The sequence below is a fragment of the Pan troglodytes genome, chromosome X (genome assembly GCF_028858775.2).
Source record: "Pan troglodytes isolate AG18354 chromosome X, NHGRI_mPanTro3-v2.0_pri, whole genome shotgun sequence".
Lineage (NCBI taxonomy): Eukaryota > Metazoa > Chordata > Mammalia > Primates > Hominidae > Pan > Pan troglodytes.
Window position 1 is genome coordinate 19,217,959 of NC_072421.2, and position 19,670 is coordinate 19,237,628.

At 40.3% G+C, this 19,670-nt stretch overlaps 1 protein-coding gene across 8 annotated transcripts in view; it reads left to right on the forward strand.

The window, feature by feature from the left end:
- CDKL5 (cyclin dependent kinase like 5) overlaps positions 1-19,670 on the forward strand; it is a 228,918-nt gene that overhangs the window by 195,941 nt on the left and 13,307 nt on the right. For 7 of the 8 annotated variants that reach the window (XM_016943184.4, XM_063804863.1, XM_054676254.2 and 4 more), the window contains 2 exons: positions 4,469-4,588; positions 7,726-7,942. In XM_016943184.4, coding sequence (XP_016798673.1) covers positions 4,469-4,588; positions 7,726-7,942 — 337 coding nt within the window. Of the gene's footprint in view, positions 1-3,221; positions 3,345-4,468; positions 4,589-7,725; positions 7,943-19,670 lie in introns of all 8 variants that reach the window. The other variant, XM_024353159.3, reaches the window with a different exon arrangement.

The following is a 19,670-nucleotide window of genomic DNA, read 5'->3' on the forward strand; positions in this document are numbered from 1 at the left end:
GCAGGAGTAGTTCTTCCCCTAGATGAGGCTGCATCCCCCTTTTCTTTATGACAACTTCAAGGCTAAACAAGGTAGAGTTAGCCGTTTTTATTTATTTATTTATTTTAGAGACAGGGTCTCACTCTGTTGCCCAGGCTGGAGTGCAGTGGCATGATCTCAGCTCCCTGCAACCTCTACCTCCTGGGCTCAAGTGATCTCCCACCTCAGCCTCCCAAATAACTGGGTGCACGCCATCACACCCAGCTAATTTTTTGTATTTCTTGTAGAGACAGGGTTTCACCATGTTGCCCAGGCTGGTCTCGAACTCCTGAGCTCAAGCAATCTGCCCACTTAGGCCTCCCAAAGTGCTAGGCATGAGCCACTGTGCCTGGCCTAGTTAGCCATTTTGAATGGTTTTGGTTCTAGTTTTACTTCATACGTAATTTATTCTTATTTATTTGAAGAGGAAAAAGACACAATCAAAATGGCCTGTTCAGATGGACTTCACTGATTTCATCTATAAGTTTAGTAGATTAGACCCAGTGTTTCTGAGGCCCTTTCTATTATGAAAATTATAGAATTATGACTCAATGGGAAGTAGATTAGGTAGATGTTCATAACAATGTGTATAAATAACCTGAAGTAAGCATTCTTATCTCACAGATGTTCTAGAAATGTTAACAAATACCTTCCTAGATAATCTTTCTAGATCATTCTTTCACTTCCTTGCTTGTTAAATTTATGTATTTCCTTATAAAATAAATATGAGTTCATTATAGAAAATTTGAGAAAAAGAAAAAGATCGTTTTAAATCTTAATACCCTACCACAACTAGTATTAGGATTTTGGTATATTTTCCTCCAGCTGTTTAGCCTATGCATATGTTTGTGGCAAGAAGGTGGGGGTTTTGTTTGTTTGTTTGTTTTTTAAGTTTTAAATTAGAGCAATCCTTTTAGTACGATTTTGTATTCTGGCTTTTAACAGTTTATCTATCTATATCTACATGCACAGAATATGTATGTTACTACAAATACTTTATTATCTTCAATCCTAATGGCTGCATAATATTTCTGAAGTAGTCATTAAAAAAACTGCCCATATTTTTAACTGAAGCTTACTTTTAAAGTGTCAAATCAAAATGCCACTCAGTCAGATACTACTATACTTGTTACTTAGACTGGGTGAACAAATAGACCTGATTTAACATAGGAATACTTAAAATGTTTAAAGTGTTAATAAAACTTTTATCATTGTCTGTAGAACATGTTTCTCTATCATGAGCATTAAACTTTGGCTACCTCCTGACCACTGTTATTTTTATTTTGTGGTTTTTGTTCTAAACCACAGGTCTCCTGGCATTGTGGGGTGATTAAGTGGTAGAAAGTAGGAAAGATTAAGGAATTGAAGGTGTTTTTGTATATAGATTTAGATTTTGATGTTTACTGTAGAGCAACATTAAACCTAAAGTCCCTGGCTCACTGTGGCACAAGTAGAGTATACATGTTGACTGACTTTATTATTCAGAATTTAGTTAAATTTTAGATATTTTAGTAATATAGATTAGAGTAAAAAGGAAAATAACCATTCTCTAACATCCTCTCGACTTAAACTTTTTATTAGGTTTTCATAAGTTTCCTTTTTGATATTAAAGTAACTGTAGAATATCTCTGCATAGGCCATAATGCCTTAAGCTTTACCAACCCAAAAGTTGTTTGTATCTCTGCATCTTTTAATTAAATGAAAAATAAAATTTAAGGGCTTTGGGATTTCCAAAGAGCGCTCAGTACAGCCTTCCAAACCTCAGAGTCCTACGCCTGACATTGGGTTAACTCTGCCTACTTTGAATGAGCATTTAAACTGTTAATAGTTTTTCACTTTCTAGAACTCAGCAAAAAGAAACTACATAGAATAAGCTTCAAAAGATTTAAGGCATTGTGGCCTTTGCATAAGATTCCAAAAGAATGAAAATCTGATGCCCAGTGTACATAGAGACGCATGACATGTTAAAGCTGAGGTGGATCCTAAATCTAGTTGAATTTTTTTATTCACTGGTATAGGAGCTGAGCCCAAGCAAGTCGTGGGCTTGCTTCAAAGCCCAAAAATCACATAATCAACTGGGAGAACCAGAACTGCGTTCTCCTAAATACCAAGTCCAGGCTCAATTTATACCATGGACCCGCCTCTGTGGGGAGCCTCTAGGAGCTCTCCTCTGGCCTCTTCAGCGATGCAAGTTAAACTCTTCCTCGGGGTTCCTGTCATTGGAACAAGAAAATTTGTGGGATGTTTTACTCAAATCCCTTTTTACAGATACCCTTAAAAGATTACCTAAATACTTGAATACCTTCATAGACATTCTAGTTCTCTGACAATTGAGATATCCAAAACAGGGAAAAGTGGTGCCAAAAAAAAATAATTCTGTATTGTAAAGGTGCCTGCTTCGACTCAAGCAAATCTGGAAGCTGCCTTGGGAAATCTGGCTTTGGTTACATATCCAGAGTTACATAAGTCCTCAGAGCATATGGTGACTTTGCCAACTTGGTAATTGTATCCTAGTTAGTTAGTATCTCAACTTGTGATGATGCTTCCATTTAAATATTGAAATTTCTGTTTCTTCTCTTTGAAAACCAGTATCTGAATTGTGCTAGATGTTTTCCATTGGGTAAATATTTCTAGCAGTACAGAACAAGGCCTCTTACTCAACATTAGTATCCCACCACAGTGATCAATACCTCTTCCTAGTGATGTTTTCAGGCTTAAAAGTTGACCAAATTCGAAAGGGTTTCCAGTATGTTGGGATTTTTTTTCTCCTAATAGGCAAATTACATGGTAGATTTTTTACTTGCTGAAGTCCTCTCTAGCAATTAGGAGAAGATTGAAGTTTATCAGTAGCTCTTTAACACAGTTCTTTATAACCATATTTCTGATAGTAAGTAAAAATTATTTAACGTTTTATAAGCTTAATGTGAGTAGGTGTGTCTAGGTCTCTTGGCATTCCTACTAGAGGTATTGATCATGATCTCACATTATATACTTAGAAGAAGTTTGTGCTTGTCTTGAATTTGCATTATTGACATCTTCACATCCAGGTGAGAATTGGCACAGAACCTCTGTAGATGCACAGCACCGAGATTCTTTCAGTGACTGTTAATATTTAGCAATTTGAGGGCTTCCAAGGGCTAGTAGTTTCAATAAGAGCACTTTTTTTTTTTTTGCAATTAGTTTATTTGTATCTTATATTGCAGACAGATTCCACCAACGGGGAGAATCCAAGCATCAAGAAATCCCTCTTTCCTCTTTTTAATTCAAAGAATCATTTAAAGCATAGTTCTTCTTTGAAAAAGCTTCCTGTAGTCACTCCACCCATGGTACCCGTTTTTATGTATGGTAGCCCTGAAAACTGCTCCAGTAAACTTGTTTTACTGATGACAACAGCATGTCTTATTTTCATGAGGTCATATTCTCTTTATGCTAGTTAAGTATGTGAGCCAGTTCCATAAATTCACTGGGATATAAATTCATTGCCATTCTTCTGAATCAGTTAAGAAAGTTGAAGCACAAAGTCTATTAAGCAAACAAACTAGTGAAAGGCTAGTTTGTCATGTCTGATTAGCCAGTTATGGGCAGATAACATTTATAAAAGCCTGTATTTTATGTAAGGAATTCTATTAACATTTACAGTTAACAAATATCTTTGCATTTGACTCACAGAGTTTGTTAACACTTGATTGGCAATTTGTCTTTTTGAAGCCAAGTTGAATTGACCAAATTGAATGAGCTAACAGGCTCCATGAAAAAACAGCTTGTTTCCTTGTCTGGCTTGAGCTTTTGCTGGTCAGTTTAAAACCAGGGCTTTTGCTTGGCATTTGACATTACTCTTGTGTTCACCAAAACTGGTGAATAGAGCAATTGCATTCATCTGGAATTTGTGGCACAGATTTCCAGCATTTCTCTAGTACATAATGATAGATCCAGATATATCAGACTGTGGTTTGGGAATATGATCCAAACCATACTTTCTCACTTTGCTATCCTTGAAAGCCTACCAGACTTCTTTGGCACTACCATATACAGTGTTTGGATCATTTTCCCAGCAGGAAAAAATTTCTGTTTTATTGAACTGGTTCATAACCTAACTGCAATATGGAATGAGGATACGACAGCAATTCCTGGTACAGCCCAATTTAACTGCTCTCTCTTACAGCGACTAAAACTAACAGCATGGGAATGCTTTAAGGGTTGAGGTTTAACAAAGCTGCATGACATCTGCCAATTTTTCCTAATGCAGGGAAAATTATTAAGAGGGCAGAAGAATTTAACTAGCATCACTTGCATTGTGAACATTGGGAGAGATTGGGGTTCTTTTTTTACTGGGTTATTTGAGTTTTGGTTTGGTTTGCTTTTTAGTTTGGTTCTCCTCTTGGGTGTGGTTGCATATCTTAATTAGGCTTATCAGTGTGCTTATTGAATGCTTGTCCATATTTTGCTCTAGGTACCCAATTCCGACAGCCCTGATCTTCTGACGTTGCAGAAATCCATTCATTCTGCTAGCACTCCAAGCAGCAGACCAAAGGAGTGGCGCCCCGAGAAGATCTCAGATCTGCAGACCCAAGTGAGTGGATCCTGCACCACTGCTAGACTCTCCAACTCTCCAGTAACTGTCCTGAGGAGCGGGGAGGGCATGGTAGAGAAAACTTAGCCTCTCAATGTTACAGTAAGGCTGAGCACCTCCTCAAAATAGACCCTCAGTTATAGCCAGATGCATCTTGTGAGCCAGGATGAATCTTGCTTCAGTGACCCATGTTCTACTGGGAAAGATGCAAGCTTCTGTTAGCCTTCACCTAGCTGGAGGCAACTGAAGATGTAGTCCCAGCCCATAAATACAGCCCAGGAAAGAGCTGAGCTGTGTTAAAGAACCATAATTCATGGTAAAAAATGAGGCATGCCATAACATTTCAGGCAGGATGAACACAGATGGTGGGAAGATTAAGGTTTCATTAAAAATAATAGCATACAAATTGAAAGACAGGTATGATAAGTTTTCTTGAAAGAATATTTCAACTCGTGAAATCCATACTGTTTTTGACAGGAAACAGGCAAACAGTTGCATTAGGAACTACATATTAGACTGTATTATATAGTCACATTTATCTTCCGTAATGGAGGAATAAGCAGAAACTGAATCAGTAAATTTTTCAGGTATCTGAGGTTTATCTCCTTTAAACAACTATTTTGGTTGGAAATTTTGTAATGTATCTTTTCAGTATCCCATAATGAGCATTTTGTTTTTTGATATTGAGTATTTTATAAATCCTTTATTCTTGCACTATAATTTCTGACAATCCTCCCGAGCTTTTGAGGCTATAGGATTACTTGTGTCTGTGATTTCTTGTGTCACAGATTTCTGTGATTGGGAGAGCGGACTACTGTTTTTTTTTTTTTTTTTTTTTTTTTTGAGACAGGGCCTCAATCCCATTGCCCAGGCTAGAGTGCAATGGCACAAACTCGGTTCACTGCATCCTTAACCTCCCTGTGCTCAGGCAATCCTCCCACCTCAGCCTCCCAAGTAGCTGTGACTATAGGTGTGCACCACCACACCTGGCTAATTTTTCGAATTTTTGGTAGAGACGGGGTTTTGCCATGTTGCCCAGTCTGGTCTCGAACTCCTGGGCTCAAGCAAGCCACCTGCCTCTGCCTCCCAAAGTGCTGGGATTACAGGGATGAGCCACCATGCCCAGCCTCTGTTTACTCTTTTTAACTGTAAGCTGTTGCATAGAACTGCTGGCAGAAGTTCCCCATATTCCCATTCTATTTGCCCCAGCCATTTATATTTTCTGCTTCTAACATAATATAAGCTGGGGATGGTGGAAGCATAGAGAACCAGATATCCAAGTTTATTGGATATGTATGCAAACTAAAGAGACAAGCCTCTGAGTGAGGGCCTGCTTCTCTATTCCCAATTTCAAAACAAAACAAAAAGAATAGAGAGCTTTAGAACTTTCTTTGTGAAACCATTTCTTTTACCAAGAAGCTCGCTCGCTCTCTCTCGCTCGCTCTCTCTCTCTCTCTCTCTCTCTCTCTCTCTCTCGCTCGCTCGCTCGCTCTCGCCCCCCCTCCCTCTCTCTCCCCCTCCCCCCCCCCTTTCTTTCTGGCAGGGTCTTACTCAATCACTCAGGCTGGAGTGCAGTGGCAAGATTATGGCTCACTGCAGCCTTGACCTCCTGGGCTCAAGCCATTCTCCCATCTCAGCCTCCAGAGTAACTGGAACTACAGGCACACGCCACCATACATGGCCAGTTTTTTAATTTTTTTATAGAGACGGGGTCTCGCCTTGTTGCCCAGGCTAGAAGCTCTTTTCAAATAACTTTATAGCTCTTGCTGAATGCAGCTTATTGTAATTGCTTGATAGTTACATGTGGTCAAGGCTATAAAAATCACCAGGAGTCTCATCGTGTTATACCAATTTAGTTATTTTTAAAAAGCCACTTTTGAGCACTTAGAGTGTACAGTGTGCTCTGCTACCTCCTGTAGGGAGCACAAAGCTTTCTTGGGAAGACTTTGAAATGATGATGGAGAATACTTTCCCCTGAAACAATATCTACTTGAGTCAATTCTGAAGCCATTTACCTTGGGTTTCAGTGCCTAGTTCCTTCAAATCTTGTAATGTTCCTTGAGTTCGTCAACATTTTATTCAAACTTTACTGAGCCCTTAAATGCATGTCCCTTATACCATGACATTTACAGCAAAGGTACTCTGAGAATTGGCCCCAGAGGGGTCCCAAGGCTAGGGTTGTAGCCCAAGTGGCCAAATCCAGCAGTCGTGATTGGCTGTGAATTTCCAAGTGCTTTCCATGTCTCTTCCGAGATCGAGGAAGAGGAGATTGAGCCATCTTTCATCGTTCAGGAGCATGAGGCTCAGGAATTGTCCAGTGAGCAGACGGCTCTGAGGCTCCTCCCCTCTGCCCTGAAGTCAGTCTCCCTCCTTGATGCAGCACCTGGGGATGTCCAGCTGCACAGTAGACAGACAGGCAGGGTGGACCACTGTGAGCCCATGTTAGGAATTGAAGGCCTCCTGTGAATTAATTCTTTAGATAGTTCTGATGGGGTTTTGCATATTTCTTTGTGCTTTGCATTTTCAATGCCCAAATGTTACCCTCCCCCTTTCAAAAAAAAAGCAAAAAAAAAAAAAAAGTGCAGCAAGGGAACATTTGAATTTTGCAATATCGAGAGAGGGAAATTGGGGAGATAAGAACGAAAAGGGCTATACGACTTGTAGTTGAGTACATTGCTAACTAAAACATTCCATATTTTCAGCTTCTCTTGCTGCTAGATATGGCTGTGTACCTAAGTTCTAGCTGGTAAAATATAAGTGGAAGCATTTTGTGGAGCCTTTGGGAAGTCTTCTCAAAACAGAGAAACATACACCTTTTGCTTTCTCCTTCCTGCTGGTTGAAGCATGAGATCCCCTGATTAGAGATAGGATGCAACCAGGTAGATGAGCCTGGGCCTTTGATTGGCTGCCGTACCAGCTCTATATGTCTTATCTAGATTTCTAGGCTTTTCCATTAAAGAATAATACAATCTTGTTTGAAAAAACCCGAAGAACAGATATGGCTGGACGGGCTCCTCCTTGCACATGCTTGCCCTTCCTGGCCACACCCAGTCACCTCACCTCTAAGCCCCCTTCCCTCCCCAGCCTTATGGTCGCTCTAACTTGAATCCTGTGTGCATTCTCATCCTTTCTTTCAGAGCCAGCCATTAAAATCACTGCGCAAGTTGTTACATCTCTCTTCGGCCTCAAATCACCCGGCTTCCTCAGATCCCCGCTTCCAGCCCTTAACAGCTCAACAAACCAAAAATTCCTTCTCAGAAATTCGGATTCACCCCCTGAGCCAGGCCTCTGGCGGGAGCAGCAACATCCGGCAGGAACCCGCACCGAAGGGCAGGCCAGCCCTCCAGCTGCCAGGTCAGATGGATCCTGGTTGGCATGTGTCCTCTGTGACCAGGAGTGCCACAGAGGGCCCTTCCTACTCTGAACAGCTGGGTGCCAAAAGTGGGCCAAATGGGCACCCCTATAACAGAACAAATCGCTCACGAATGCCAAATCTGAATGATTTAAAAGAGACAGCCTTGTAATTTGTGCTGGTAGGGGGGAGGGGTGGACAGACAAGCCAGTGGGGAGGGGTGGGAAAGGGTGGGCTGGGCTTGGGGCATGGGCCGGGCCAAGTGGTGAGCCAATATTTTCAGCTTTATGAAGGTGTGTGCAATATTGCATGTGTTGGGGCCGTTGAGCTCCTCGCGGCCACAAATGCTAGTCAGGGATCTTAGAGCCACAGGAGTTCCTTAGGGATCGCCACTCCCCACAGGTCTTGTGTGAGAATAGATAAGAGTGTGCCATTGAGGAAGAAGAAATTCTTGCCAGTTTCTCCCCTTTACATTCCAGCTTTAGTGCAATCTCTGTTGAACTTGGGAATGCCAGGATGTGTCCTGGCACTGCAAGGGATAGGAAAGTCGTGTTGACCGATGCCCTTACTACATATTTTTTTCTGCCTAGACTAAATGTGGGGTTTATTGTAATCCGAGAGTATCCCTTTGAAGGGTTAGCAGATGAACTGTATGTCTTAAATTGTTTTCTAAACTTCCATATTTGATAGGATTTGTAACATTTATTTATAATTAATATTGTACTGTTAAAATCATATCTTTTATGTTATAATGTAAAGTTATTTTGAGCTGTTTGAAACATTGTGAAGCAGTGGGACAGCTACAGTAGTTTCTATAAAAACTAAACAGTAACATTTATATATTGCATCAGGAGTATTTTATTCTATATATAAATATATATATGGTAAATATCTGTTTTATAAATATATTCATTTAAAGAAAGTATCGTTATGACACTATCTGCCATATTTTTATACATTTGTGATATGAAGTGAGTATTATACTTCTACTAAAGGGAGTTGAATTGTGGCTACACGTGACTGTAACAGTATGAACCTTGCTCAACTTTTAGGCCCCAGCAGTAGCCTCTAGACATGATCCTTGGTAGCAGATGAGATGCAGCATCTCTTTCCAAACCTGCAGGGGAAGAAAGTCAGATAGGCCAGTGAGAATTCCAGCAGGCCTGGTTTCCGTCCTCACACACTTGGCTCCTGTTTGTGTCCAGGGACATTACTTGCACACAGGGGAGAATAGATTGAGGCGTTACTCGTGGGTCTTTGTAGAGAGAATGTGCTCTTCCACTTAGCATTAGTGTAGAGCGTAGACCAAAGAGTTGCCAGTGAACATTCCTTGTTGTGAGATCATAAGAGGTACCTGTCTGCAGATCTTGCAAACCATCTCTATGCTCCTGAATATTGTCCACTGTCCCGGAGACTCTTGGCTGATGGGGTGTGAGATATATGTGTGGCATTTCTATTTCTGAATGCCTTTTTTGCTATTGCTCTCTCCAATACCATATTTAAAAGGCTCCTGGAGCAATTCCAGGTAGATAAAAAATTACTCTATCCATTTTTTTCTTCCTGGGGCTGTCCACTTATGACAAGATTTTCATGCACACCTGTTACACACACAATCCCCATCAGAACAGGACCTATCTTCCCCTCATCTGATCTCTTTCAGCTCCCAAGTTACTCCTAAGTATCATCAAACCCTTTGGCCATCAAGTGTTATCCTCCCATGCCTCTGGGTCATCCTTGAGGGAAGTCACCTCAGCACCATCATCTATCAGTAGTAGTAGATTTTTGGAAGTAGTCTCTTAGCAATAATACTTTTAAAGGTCCCTCTCACCCCTCAAAGAGATAATTTCTCAGTATTTATTACTTGTCCTCAAATTCTGAGTGTCAGCCCCTGCATCAAGTCAGCTATAATCAAAATGTGCTGTTACTGTTAACCCTCCCCCGAGATTTTGAGAATCATAGCTCTGATGATTATGAAGATTATAAAGACTAAGGTCCTAGTTTCCCTGAAGCTTAAATTGTGCACATATTGCATTTTTATATAAATACTATAATGTGTATTGATTATATAGATAGGTCATTTTAAGGTGCTTTTTATTTAATTTTAATGAGTGTAATAGGCACTAAAATGAAACTCGACTGGGTACTATTACTGAAAAAATTTGACTCAAACCAATAGTTTTGCATGCTCTTTAGTTCTTTTTCTGTCTTACTTCTTTCACCAGTTCAGTACTGTTTGGGTAGCTCTGAATTCTGGCTTTTCCAGGCAGCTGCTTGATGATACAAATGAGGTGGACCATCAGCAGTTTTGCCTGGACACTAATGACTCTAAAAGGGTGTGTATTTAACTCTTCTTTTTCATACTAGATCTCTACCTTGTATTCCCCCCTTGCAAACCAGAAACTACACTTTTTTTCTCTGGAAAGACTTCTCACTGTGCTATGCGCTTAGGAACTGCACGGTCCCGTTGCCATGCTGTGGCATTCGAGGCTCGTCACCTAGGGGCTGGTTTCCCATGTTGTCATCCTTGCTAACACTGGGATCTCAGATGTTTGCAGAACATTTCTATTCATGACGGTTCTTCAAAGAAGGGCTAGAATATTTGCCTTCTACCTAGAGCAAAGTAAACCTAATTGTTGAAGAGTCAATACGTACTTTTTGTACTTTCCCAGATTTGAGCCAGAAAATACCTACAGATATCTACAAATGTTTTCAACCAGTGTTTTCGAGGTAGCTCTTTAATCCTCTTCTCAGCTTTTGTCTGTTCTGACTTTTCATCCAATAAGCTGTAAGTGAACTACAATCTGCATTTCCAGCATGCAATTCTCTTCCTGCTCACGGAGGGGGATGCAAAAGTTTTCTCTCACACCTAATGGGCCCTCTCTTAGCTTTTAACTGTTGTTTTCCCCTCTTGATGAAGAATTACTGACATCACAAAGATTGCCATCCATGGTAGAAAGGACTTGATTTAAAGTCAGAAAAATTTGCCTTTTCTTTAGGAAGGGGAATTCATGACATCCATGTCCTATTATCGGCCGTAACTTCCTAAAGAAGAAAACGGGTGAATGAAAGCTTATGTTACTTTTATGAAAGTATCACTGATCTCCTTTGGAAAAGAAACTCTGCTTCACTGTTTTTCTACCTTTATTTCTCTGCCATCCTCGTTTTTCCTCTCTGAAGTTCTAAATACACTTTAACTGAACCTTGTTGGTCTTGCTCTAAAATTTAGCCTCTTTCTAGAGCCCAAGACCAAAAGGGAGTGCTTCATGCTGAGGGGCTCAAGTGAGCTGACTCTACAACTGTGGTTCTCAACTAGGGGCAGATTTGCCCCCAAGGGTACATTTGGCAATGTCTGGGGACATTTGGTTGTCATAGCTGGGGGGGAGGTGATGGTATGCTACTGGCATCAAGTGGTTAGAGGCCACAGATGCTACTAAACACCCTGCCATGCACAGGACAGCCCCCCAAACAAACAGTGGTCCAGCCCCAAGCACTGCTAGTGCTGAGGTTGAGAAACCCTGCCCTACACCATCCCAAGCCCACCAGTCTGCAGAGCTTGGCTCTGGCCTTGTTCTGTCCAGGCTACAGTACTGCAGGTGTGAATTCTTCAACATCACATTCTCTTAAGAGTCTTCAACCACTATTCCTGAATCCTTGGAATCCTATTGTTCGTTTCCATTGTCTTGGGCCTGCTAAAAGGTGCATACTTTGGAAGGAGACCAGAGTTACTTTATAGGTGTTGGAGAACTTAAATTCTAGGTTAGCATCCTTAGAAAATCTTTCATAGAGCCATGAGGCTTATATTTAGAAGCAAGCAACAGCCTGGCAGATTGGCATGATTTTTACCAACTGCTCAAAGGCATCCGTGGCTTTCAGCTGTGTCTCCCGAAAGAAAATGTCTTTGTTTTTTATTCAAGTCATTTAATAGCTCTTTACAAATATTAGCATATGGCAGACCAATTAGAAGCAAAAAAGTCCGTATTGGTGGTTGTGATGTGGCTGTTATAGAAGTATTTGTGCTGTATGCTTTGGTTAAATCTGTTTTAAAACATGCTTTAAGATTCACCTTACGCAGTTGTACTTTAATTCTAAGCTCAGAGCTATGCTGTCAGTCTCTAGTCACGCCATGTATTATAAAGTATGTTGTGGTTGTAGAGTTAGCCAGTTTAGCATGTTCCTAATCTGAGAATTAGTGGACTATACTAGGAAATGCTATCCCATTTTCCCTTTCCAGCCCCTCTTAGTTAAGATCATAGTATCCTCACTTCTTAAACTAGTCTTTAGAGTAAATAAGGAAAAAAGCCATTTATTTTCTTCTAGCCATGTATTATTGAGAATGACTCATAGTGTACAACTTTTTTTCAAAGGCCAGAGGATTACTTTTCAAGTGTGTAGAAAGATCTGTCTATTTCTGTTCACCTGGGACCTGGTGGTGACTGAACTCTTTCAGCAAGGGCAATGGCTCAATGTGATTCGGTGCTGGAGCTCAGCTGGGACTCAGTAAATCTGCACGTTCTCTGCTGGTCAGAACATGTTTCCTGGAGAGCATTGCTTTTCTATCTAGAAGTTCGTTACCTCCTGCATGATAGTGGGATATTGAGATGTGGGTTCTAAGATCCACAGACTCATACTTTTGTGAACTTTGGAATGTGGTAGGGTACACTGAACCAAGTCAGAAAATAGTGAAATATTTCCTTGCCTCCTTCAGTTCATCACTAAGAAAGTGTGTAGGCAGAGAAAACTTACTTATGGTTTGAAGAACCACAATTGTTTTTGAAAGGGGACATAGAAAAGACAGTACAAAGGTTGTAAGTGTCCTGTCGCTAATTCCCAGGGCCAGAATCTCACAAGAAGATCCTCTCAGAGACTTAAAAGCCTGGCTTACAAAAATAACCAGAAACCAAACTTGTAAGCAGTTACGATTTCTTCCTTTTGCTTCTTGACCAGCTGAGATACAGAATATCTTGAGGTCTGGTTCAGCTGATGAAAAATTCTGTCTCAGAAACGATGAGTAAGAAACCATACAAGAAAAAGAAGTCCCTCATCTATCTGCATACACGCAATGTGGGAGAAGTGGGGTGGCTAGGAAACTCTGGGCCTGCTGCCCCCTTCGATTCTTTTTTTTTTCTTTGTGAATTGAATGTACGATACAAATGGTAGGCTTTCATGTGAGCCAGTTACTACATGAATCTTCATTTCCCACAGTGGTTTGTTCATTCATCAGCGTTAGGCTTGGTCCTGGCTCCACCTTTCTCCTCTCCGGGCACTGACCCCACCTTTCTGTGTATTTACTGTAGGCTATTAAATATGATCATGACCCGCCTTGCATTTTCATTCATCACCTGTTTACGCCCAAATTTAAAGGAAGTTTGTCTCATTTTGCCAGAAAAAAATTGTAATAGTCGGCACGCTGGATTTGTAGGGCCAGCAAAATTGCGGCAGTGAAACTAGTTTCACTTCTAAAGCCCTTCATTTCCCACAAGGTTAAGCTCTCGAAACCCCATTTGATCCTTGGTTCCTATTTCGATCCTCCTTTGGAATCTGAAAATCGGTCTCCATGTTGTATGCAGATTAGAAGTTGCCTTGTTTGTTACTCTTCCAACACAGAGTATCAGGGAGAAAGAGGCCTTATCTGTTCCTCCATCCCCCCTGTTTTGACAGACTGCTAAGAATTCCTCAGGACTTCCTTTGGTTGGGGATTTTACTTTCCCAAAAGTCTGATCTGATTTCTTTCAGGGGTAGACAAGCTTGTCCTAGTGCTCTGCTTCAGGTCTTATCAGAAGAAACCCAGGAATAGAAAAGGTAGATGCCTTGACTTTTGTCCCTGTTGTGGGGACTAAAGTGTTTTTTGCCAGAATTGTCAAAAGCTCCGGTTCAAACTCTGTAGAGTTTCATGGAAAAACAAAACAAAACAAAAAAGATGCTTATCGTCCCGGAGAATGTGTAAGTTCTCCAGCACGGCTTAGGTTTTCCAAAATGGAAAGCAAAGCTTGCAGACAACCTGTTTTCTCTAGAGACACACAATGATTCTGGCCCTCAGTCTGTTTCCCTCCCCTTGTTTACTCTTTGGTCACCGATCGAGTCAGGCTAGAGGGGTAATACGGTGATTAAAAGAAGTAAATTCTCACTGTAAACTTGGATTGATTAACAGAAACAATTAAACCAAACAAAATCATTGCCCCAAATTTCTATCTCCAAGAATTGCTTTGTGCCATTTTGAATTCAGGTAGTTATTCTGTATATACTTAGCTAACTATTCAGAGCTTCTTCAATCTCTAGTAAGCTTGAAGGTGGTGTCTGGGAAGACACAGGGCAGGGTGACATTTAGACTCTGTTCATTCTTAAAAATAGGGATAAGCCAGAATGATGTGACATCTAGTATGTGGTAGATGAAGAATCAGTGGAAATTCTTAATTGCACAGACTTTATAATCCATTATATAAAGTGTAATTCCATACTTTTTACTGTGGCAAGGGTGTGATGTGATTGTTAATCTTTTTAATTTTTGAATCCAAACTGAATTTAAAGTGTTGAATACTTAAATCCTCACAAGTGAATTATGAACCATTTGTAAAGTGTTTCTATAACTCTTTGTATCATGTGTTGGTACATCTTATCAAGTTTTTTCTGGCATGTAATTCCATTCTAAACTTATGTAAAATTTCTATTGTTGCTGTAAATATTACACAAATATCTATTCCGTGATAACCTTCATTATCAGCATGAAATGGTTAATTTTTACTGAGCACAATGTATTTTTGAATGGATCTTCCCAAATGTCTTTAATAAAATGCAGATTTTGCACTGACTGATGTGACTGCCAGGCCGTCCCAATCTTGAGCACTGTGGTCCTTCGTGTTTGAACTGCGAACAGCTCCATTTTAGTTCCTTCTTGGGAAGAAAGAGTGCATTCGAATTCAAATGAGGGATGATGGGCCTTTGAGGTTGTAATCAGTTTAAGAGACAGAAATTAATGTAAAACTAGGCAAATCCTGTAACTTAATGATGTTGATCTTTGTTTTCCTATTTATAAAGCTTTTTTCCCCTTACGGCATTTTGAAAACTTTGGTTTATTTTATACTTGAGTGTTGTCACCTTTGCACGTCGCTAGACACTCACGTGGTAGTTTGAGGAGGATGGGAAGAGAGGCCAATCTTGTGCTAAGTGCTATGGAGAAAGCAAAGATGCACAGCTTAATAAGGGTTTTTTGATTCTAGAGGAGAGGTGGGCAAGCTTTTCCTGTAAAGGGCCAGATGGTAAATACTGGGGGCTCTGTGGCCCATCAGTTCCCTGTCACCATTACTCAGCTCTGCCTTTGTATTGCAGAGGCTGCATGGATAATATGTAAATCAGTAAGTGTGGCTGTGGTCCCGTAAAACTTTACTTATAGAAACAGGCCATAGTTTACTAACCCGTTTTAGGCCCTCAGTTTCATCATTTAGGGTAACACCAACCGAGTACATGTTCAATCAGGAGGGAAAGAACTTAGCTTTTGTGATAACTTATAGATAAAATATTCCCCAGTTTTCTTTCTCTTTCTAAACAAAGGGTAGGAGCTGAAAGTCAGTGCTCTCCGTTCTTAAAAGTCCTGTGTCAACCACTTCTTCACTCTGTCTCCTTAAGTGACATGGAAACTTGTGGCCTGTGCTTTCAACTATAATCTTACCAAGACTGAATGAAAGTATTTGGTGCTTATACTTTTTAATGTTCATAGCACTTACTATGGCCAGGCACAATGCCCAAGTGTTTTGCTTTATTATTATTATTATTATTATTATTATTATTATTTTCACAACAACCCAGTGAAACAGGTACTGTTATTATCCCCTTTTTGTAAATGAGGAAACAGATTTCCATACTTGACATTAACCTGCCCAAGGTCACCCAGTTTGGAAGTGGCAGGGCCAGGATTTGAAGCCGAATATGTTCATTGTAAAGCCCATATACCCTTAAAAGTCACTGCACGTCCACATATGGTAATGTGGTCACAATCAGTATTGTTTCTCTTTAGTAATTCAGATTTATTCAAGTAACTCCAAGGTTCAAATTTTCAAAAACAGTTTCCAACACAGGTTATATTAAAAACTTTGCCTGAAGTTTACTCTAGGTGCAGAAATAAAGACAACTTAGTCAAGTGAAGGAAAGGGTAACAGACTTAGAAATGGCTATCTACACTGATGGAATAAGTATACTAATTAGAGCAGGTAACAAGTCCCCACGATGTATAACATATTCTTCTCTAAAAGCTCACAACAATTTATGTGCCACCTTCCATCCCCTTTCCCAGCAGATGGTAATTGATGCGATTTGAGAATAGAACACTTCATTGAAACAAGTCACTGGAGGTCCTCTGGGGATGCAGCTTAAAAGCCCAGGATCAGGCCAGGTGTGGTGGCTCACGCCTGTAATCCCAGCACTGTGGGAGACTGAGACGGGCAGATCACCTGAAGTCAGGAGTTCGAGACCAGCCTGGCCAATATAGAGAAACCCCGTCTGTACTAAAAATACAAAAATTAAGGCTGGGCGGTGGCTCACGCCCGTAATCCTAGCACTTTGGGAGGCCAAGGCGGGTGGATCACGAGGTCAGGAGTTCGAGACCAGCCTGGCCAACATGGTGAAACCCCGTCTCTACTAAAAATACAAAAATTGGGTGTGGTGGTACATGCCTGTAATCCCAGCTGCTTAGGAGGCTGAGGCAGGAGAATCACTTGAACCCAAAAGGCAGAGGTTGCAGTGAGCCGAGATCACGCCACTGCACTCCAGCCTGGCAACAGAGCGAGACTCTGTCTCAAAAAAAAAAAAAATACAAAAATACAAAAATTAGCCAGGAATGGTGGTGAATGTCTATAATCCCAGCCACTCGGGAGGCTGAGGCAGGAGAATCACTTGAACCCAAAAGGCAGAGGTTGCAGTGAGCCAAGATCGCACCACTGCACTCCCACCTGGACGACAGAGCGAGACGCCATCTCAAAAATAAATAAATAAATAAATAAATCCCTAGGATATAGAGTCCGCTTGCCTGGGTGGAGTCTTGGCTCCATCTCCTACATCTCATGTGACTTGAAGCAAGGCACTTCACTATGCCTCAGTTTCCTTATCTTTAAATGGAGGTAATCACAGTACCTACCTCAGTGTTGTTGTGAAGATTTAATGAGATAATAACCTGCAGAGCACTTGAGAGTCTCAAGAAATATGAGCTCTTATAACATTATTGCTATTATAAAACATTGCTATTACTTCTGCCCCAATTTGGCAGTTTCAGGAAATTGAGAAGGAATGTCACTGAATCTTTAATGCCAGTTACACAGAGCTCAGTAGGTGTCCACACAGCCCTTTAGATGCACGTAGCCTATTTGATCTTCGTATCAGCCCTGTAAGGTTGGGCTTAAGAATGACCCAGCATGGAAGTACTCTTGGGACCACAGGGGAAGCAACAGTCCTTGTAAGCTGTTTGTCAGTGGGCCTTAGCAACCAAGCCCCAAGTGGACAGAAAGATGGGGTTCTGTGAGCATCCATTCCAAGGGTCACTTTAGGGGTGCAATCTTCTGGGCTCTGAGAATGGATTCACAGCAGCACCTCTATCTGGAAATACCTTTGCTTTGTCCAAGTAACCTCCTCCCACACAGAGTACCCGAATCAGCTCAGATTTTTTTTTCTTAATATTGGCAACACTTAATGCTACTTCTTTGTTCGTAACATTTCATTTAATTATTTAAAAATCTGCAAATGTTGTGTATATTTTACCGCAATTTTTAAACAAACTCCAGTGTAGACCGTGCTCTAGCATTTCTAAAAATAAAAGTAAATATGTTAAAATAAGGTAAGAGTGAGTTTTTCCTACACTATGTATAATTTTTAATTGAAAGTTTCCCCCACAAAAGAAATGATACTTGGAAGCATAGTTTGTGTGTTTGACAGCAAGATTCTATTAGGCTTCAGATTTCCCTCAATAAAAGTTTTAGTTTTTATACATTCTGTCATGAATTGAATGAAGTAAATAATATGCTGTTGTAAGCAAATTATCTGCAGATAAATGTCTTATGAATCGTATATCTTACTGTTTATTAAATTCTGAAGTATTGAGCAGTTTCCAATGTGAAATCCCAGCTGGCTTCTTTGCAATGATGGACAAGTTAGTTATAATTCATATGGAAATTCAAGGAACCCAGAATAGCCAAAACAATCCCGAAGAGCAAAGTTGGAGGACTCACATGCCCCAATTTCAAAACTTACTACAAAGCTACAATAATGAAGAAAGTGAGGTAATAGAATTTGGAGTCCAGAAATAAACCCTCTCACATTTATGGTCAATTGTTTTTTGACAAGGGTGCCAAGATCATTCAGTGGGGGAAAGAATAGTCTTTTCAGCAAATAGTGGTGGGACAACTGGATATCCACATGCAAAAGAATGACGTTGGACTCCTATTTCACACCATATACAAAAATTAACTCAAAATGGAACAAAGATCTAACTGTAAGAGGTAGAACTATAAAACTCATAGAAGAAAACATAGGGGTAAATCTTCATGACCTTGGATTTGGCAGTGGTTTCTCAGATATGACACCAAAGGCACAAGCAAAGAGAAAAATAAATTGGACTTCATCAAATATTTAAAATTTTGTGCTTAAGAGGACTCTATCGAGAGGGTTAAAAAGATCGACAGAATGGGAGAAAATATTTGCAAATCATATCCAATAAGGGAATTAGAATATACAAAGAATTCTTAAACTCAGTAAGTTGTAAGCCGATTTAAAATGGGCAGAGGATCTGAAAAACCTTTATCCAAAGATGTACAAATGGCCAGTAAACACATGAAAAGATGCTCAACATCATTAGTCACTAGGGAAATGCAAATCAAAACCACAGTTGAGATGCAACTTCACACATTATGGGTATAGTCAAAGATGGACAGTAACAAGTGTTGCTGAGGATGTGGAGAAAGTGGAAGCCTCCTACATTGCTGGTGGAAATGTAAAATGATGCAGCCACTTGGGATAATAGTTCCTCCAAAGATTAAACAAGAGTGACTGTGTGTCCCAGCAGTTTTACTCCTAAGTATATACCCAAGATAAATGAAAACACACATCCGCACAAAAACTTATACACAAATGTTCATAGCAACATTATTCATAATAGCTAAAGAGTGGAAACCCAAATATCCATCAATGGATGAATGGATAAATAACAATGTGCTCTTGACATGATACTGAACAATGATGTTCAGCAATAAAAAGGAGTGACAAGTGACATAGTGATACACATGTTATAACGTGGATGAACTTTAAAACACTATGCTAAGTGAAAGAAGCCAGTCACGAAATACCACATACTATATGATTTCATTTATGTAAAACGTCCAGAAGGCCAATCTATAGAGACAGTCGATTCGTGGTTGCAGAGGGCTTGGGGTGGCCGATGGGTTGGGGAGTGTTGGCTGATGGGTGCAGGATTTCTCTTTGGGGTGATAAACTTTCTAAAATTGATCTAGTGATAATGGTTGCACAACTCTGAATATACCAAAAGTCATCAAATTGTACACTTTAAATGGATACAAATTGTATGTGAACTTAATCTCAATAAAGCTGTGACAAAAGTTTCCAACATGAACTCTTATTTGGAAAGCCTTTCTCCCTGCCTCACTGTTTCCTCCTCTCCTTTTTCCCTGAACTGCACTCTCTCGACTCCTGTGTTTGATGTGCCTTAACTCTTAGGATACTGCCATTTTGTCTGAC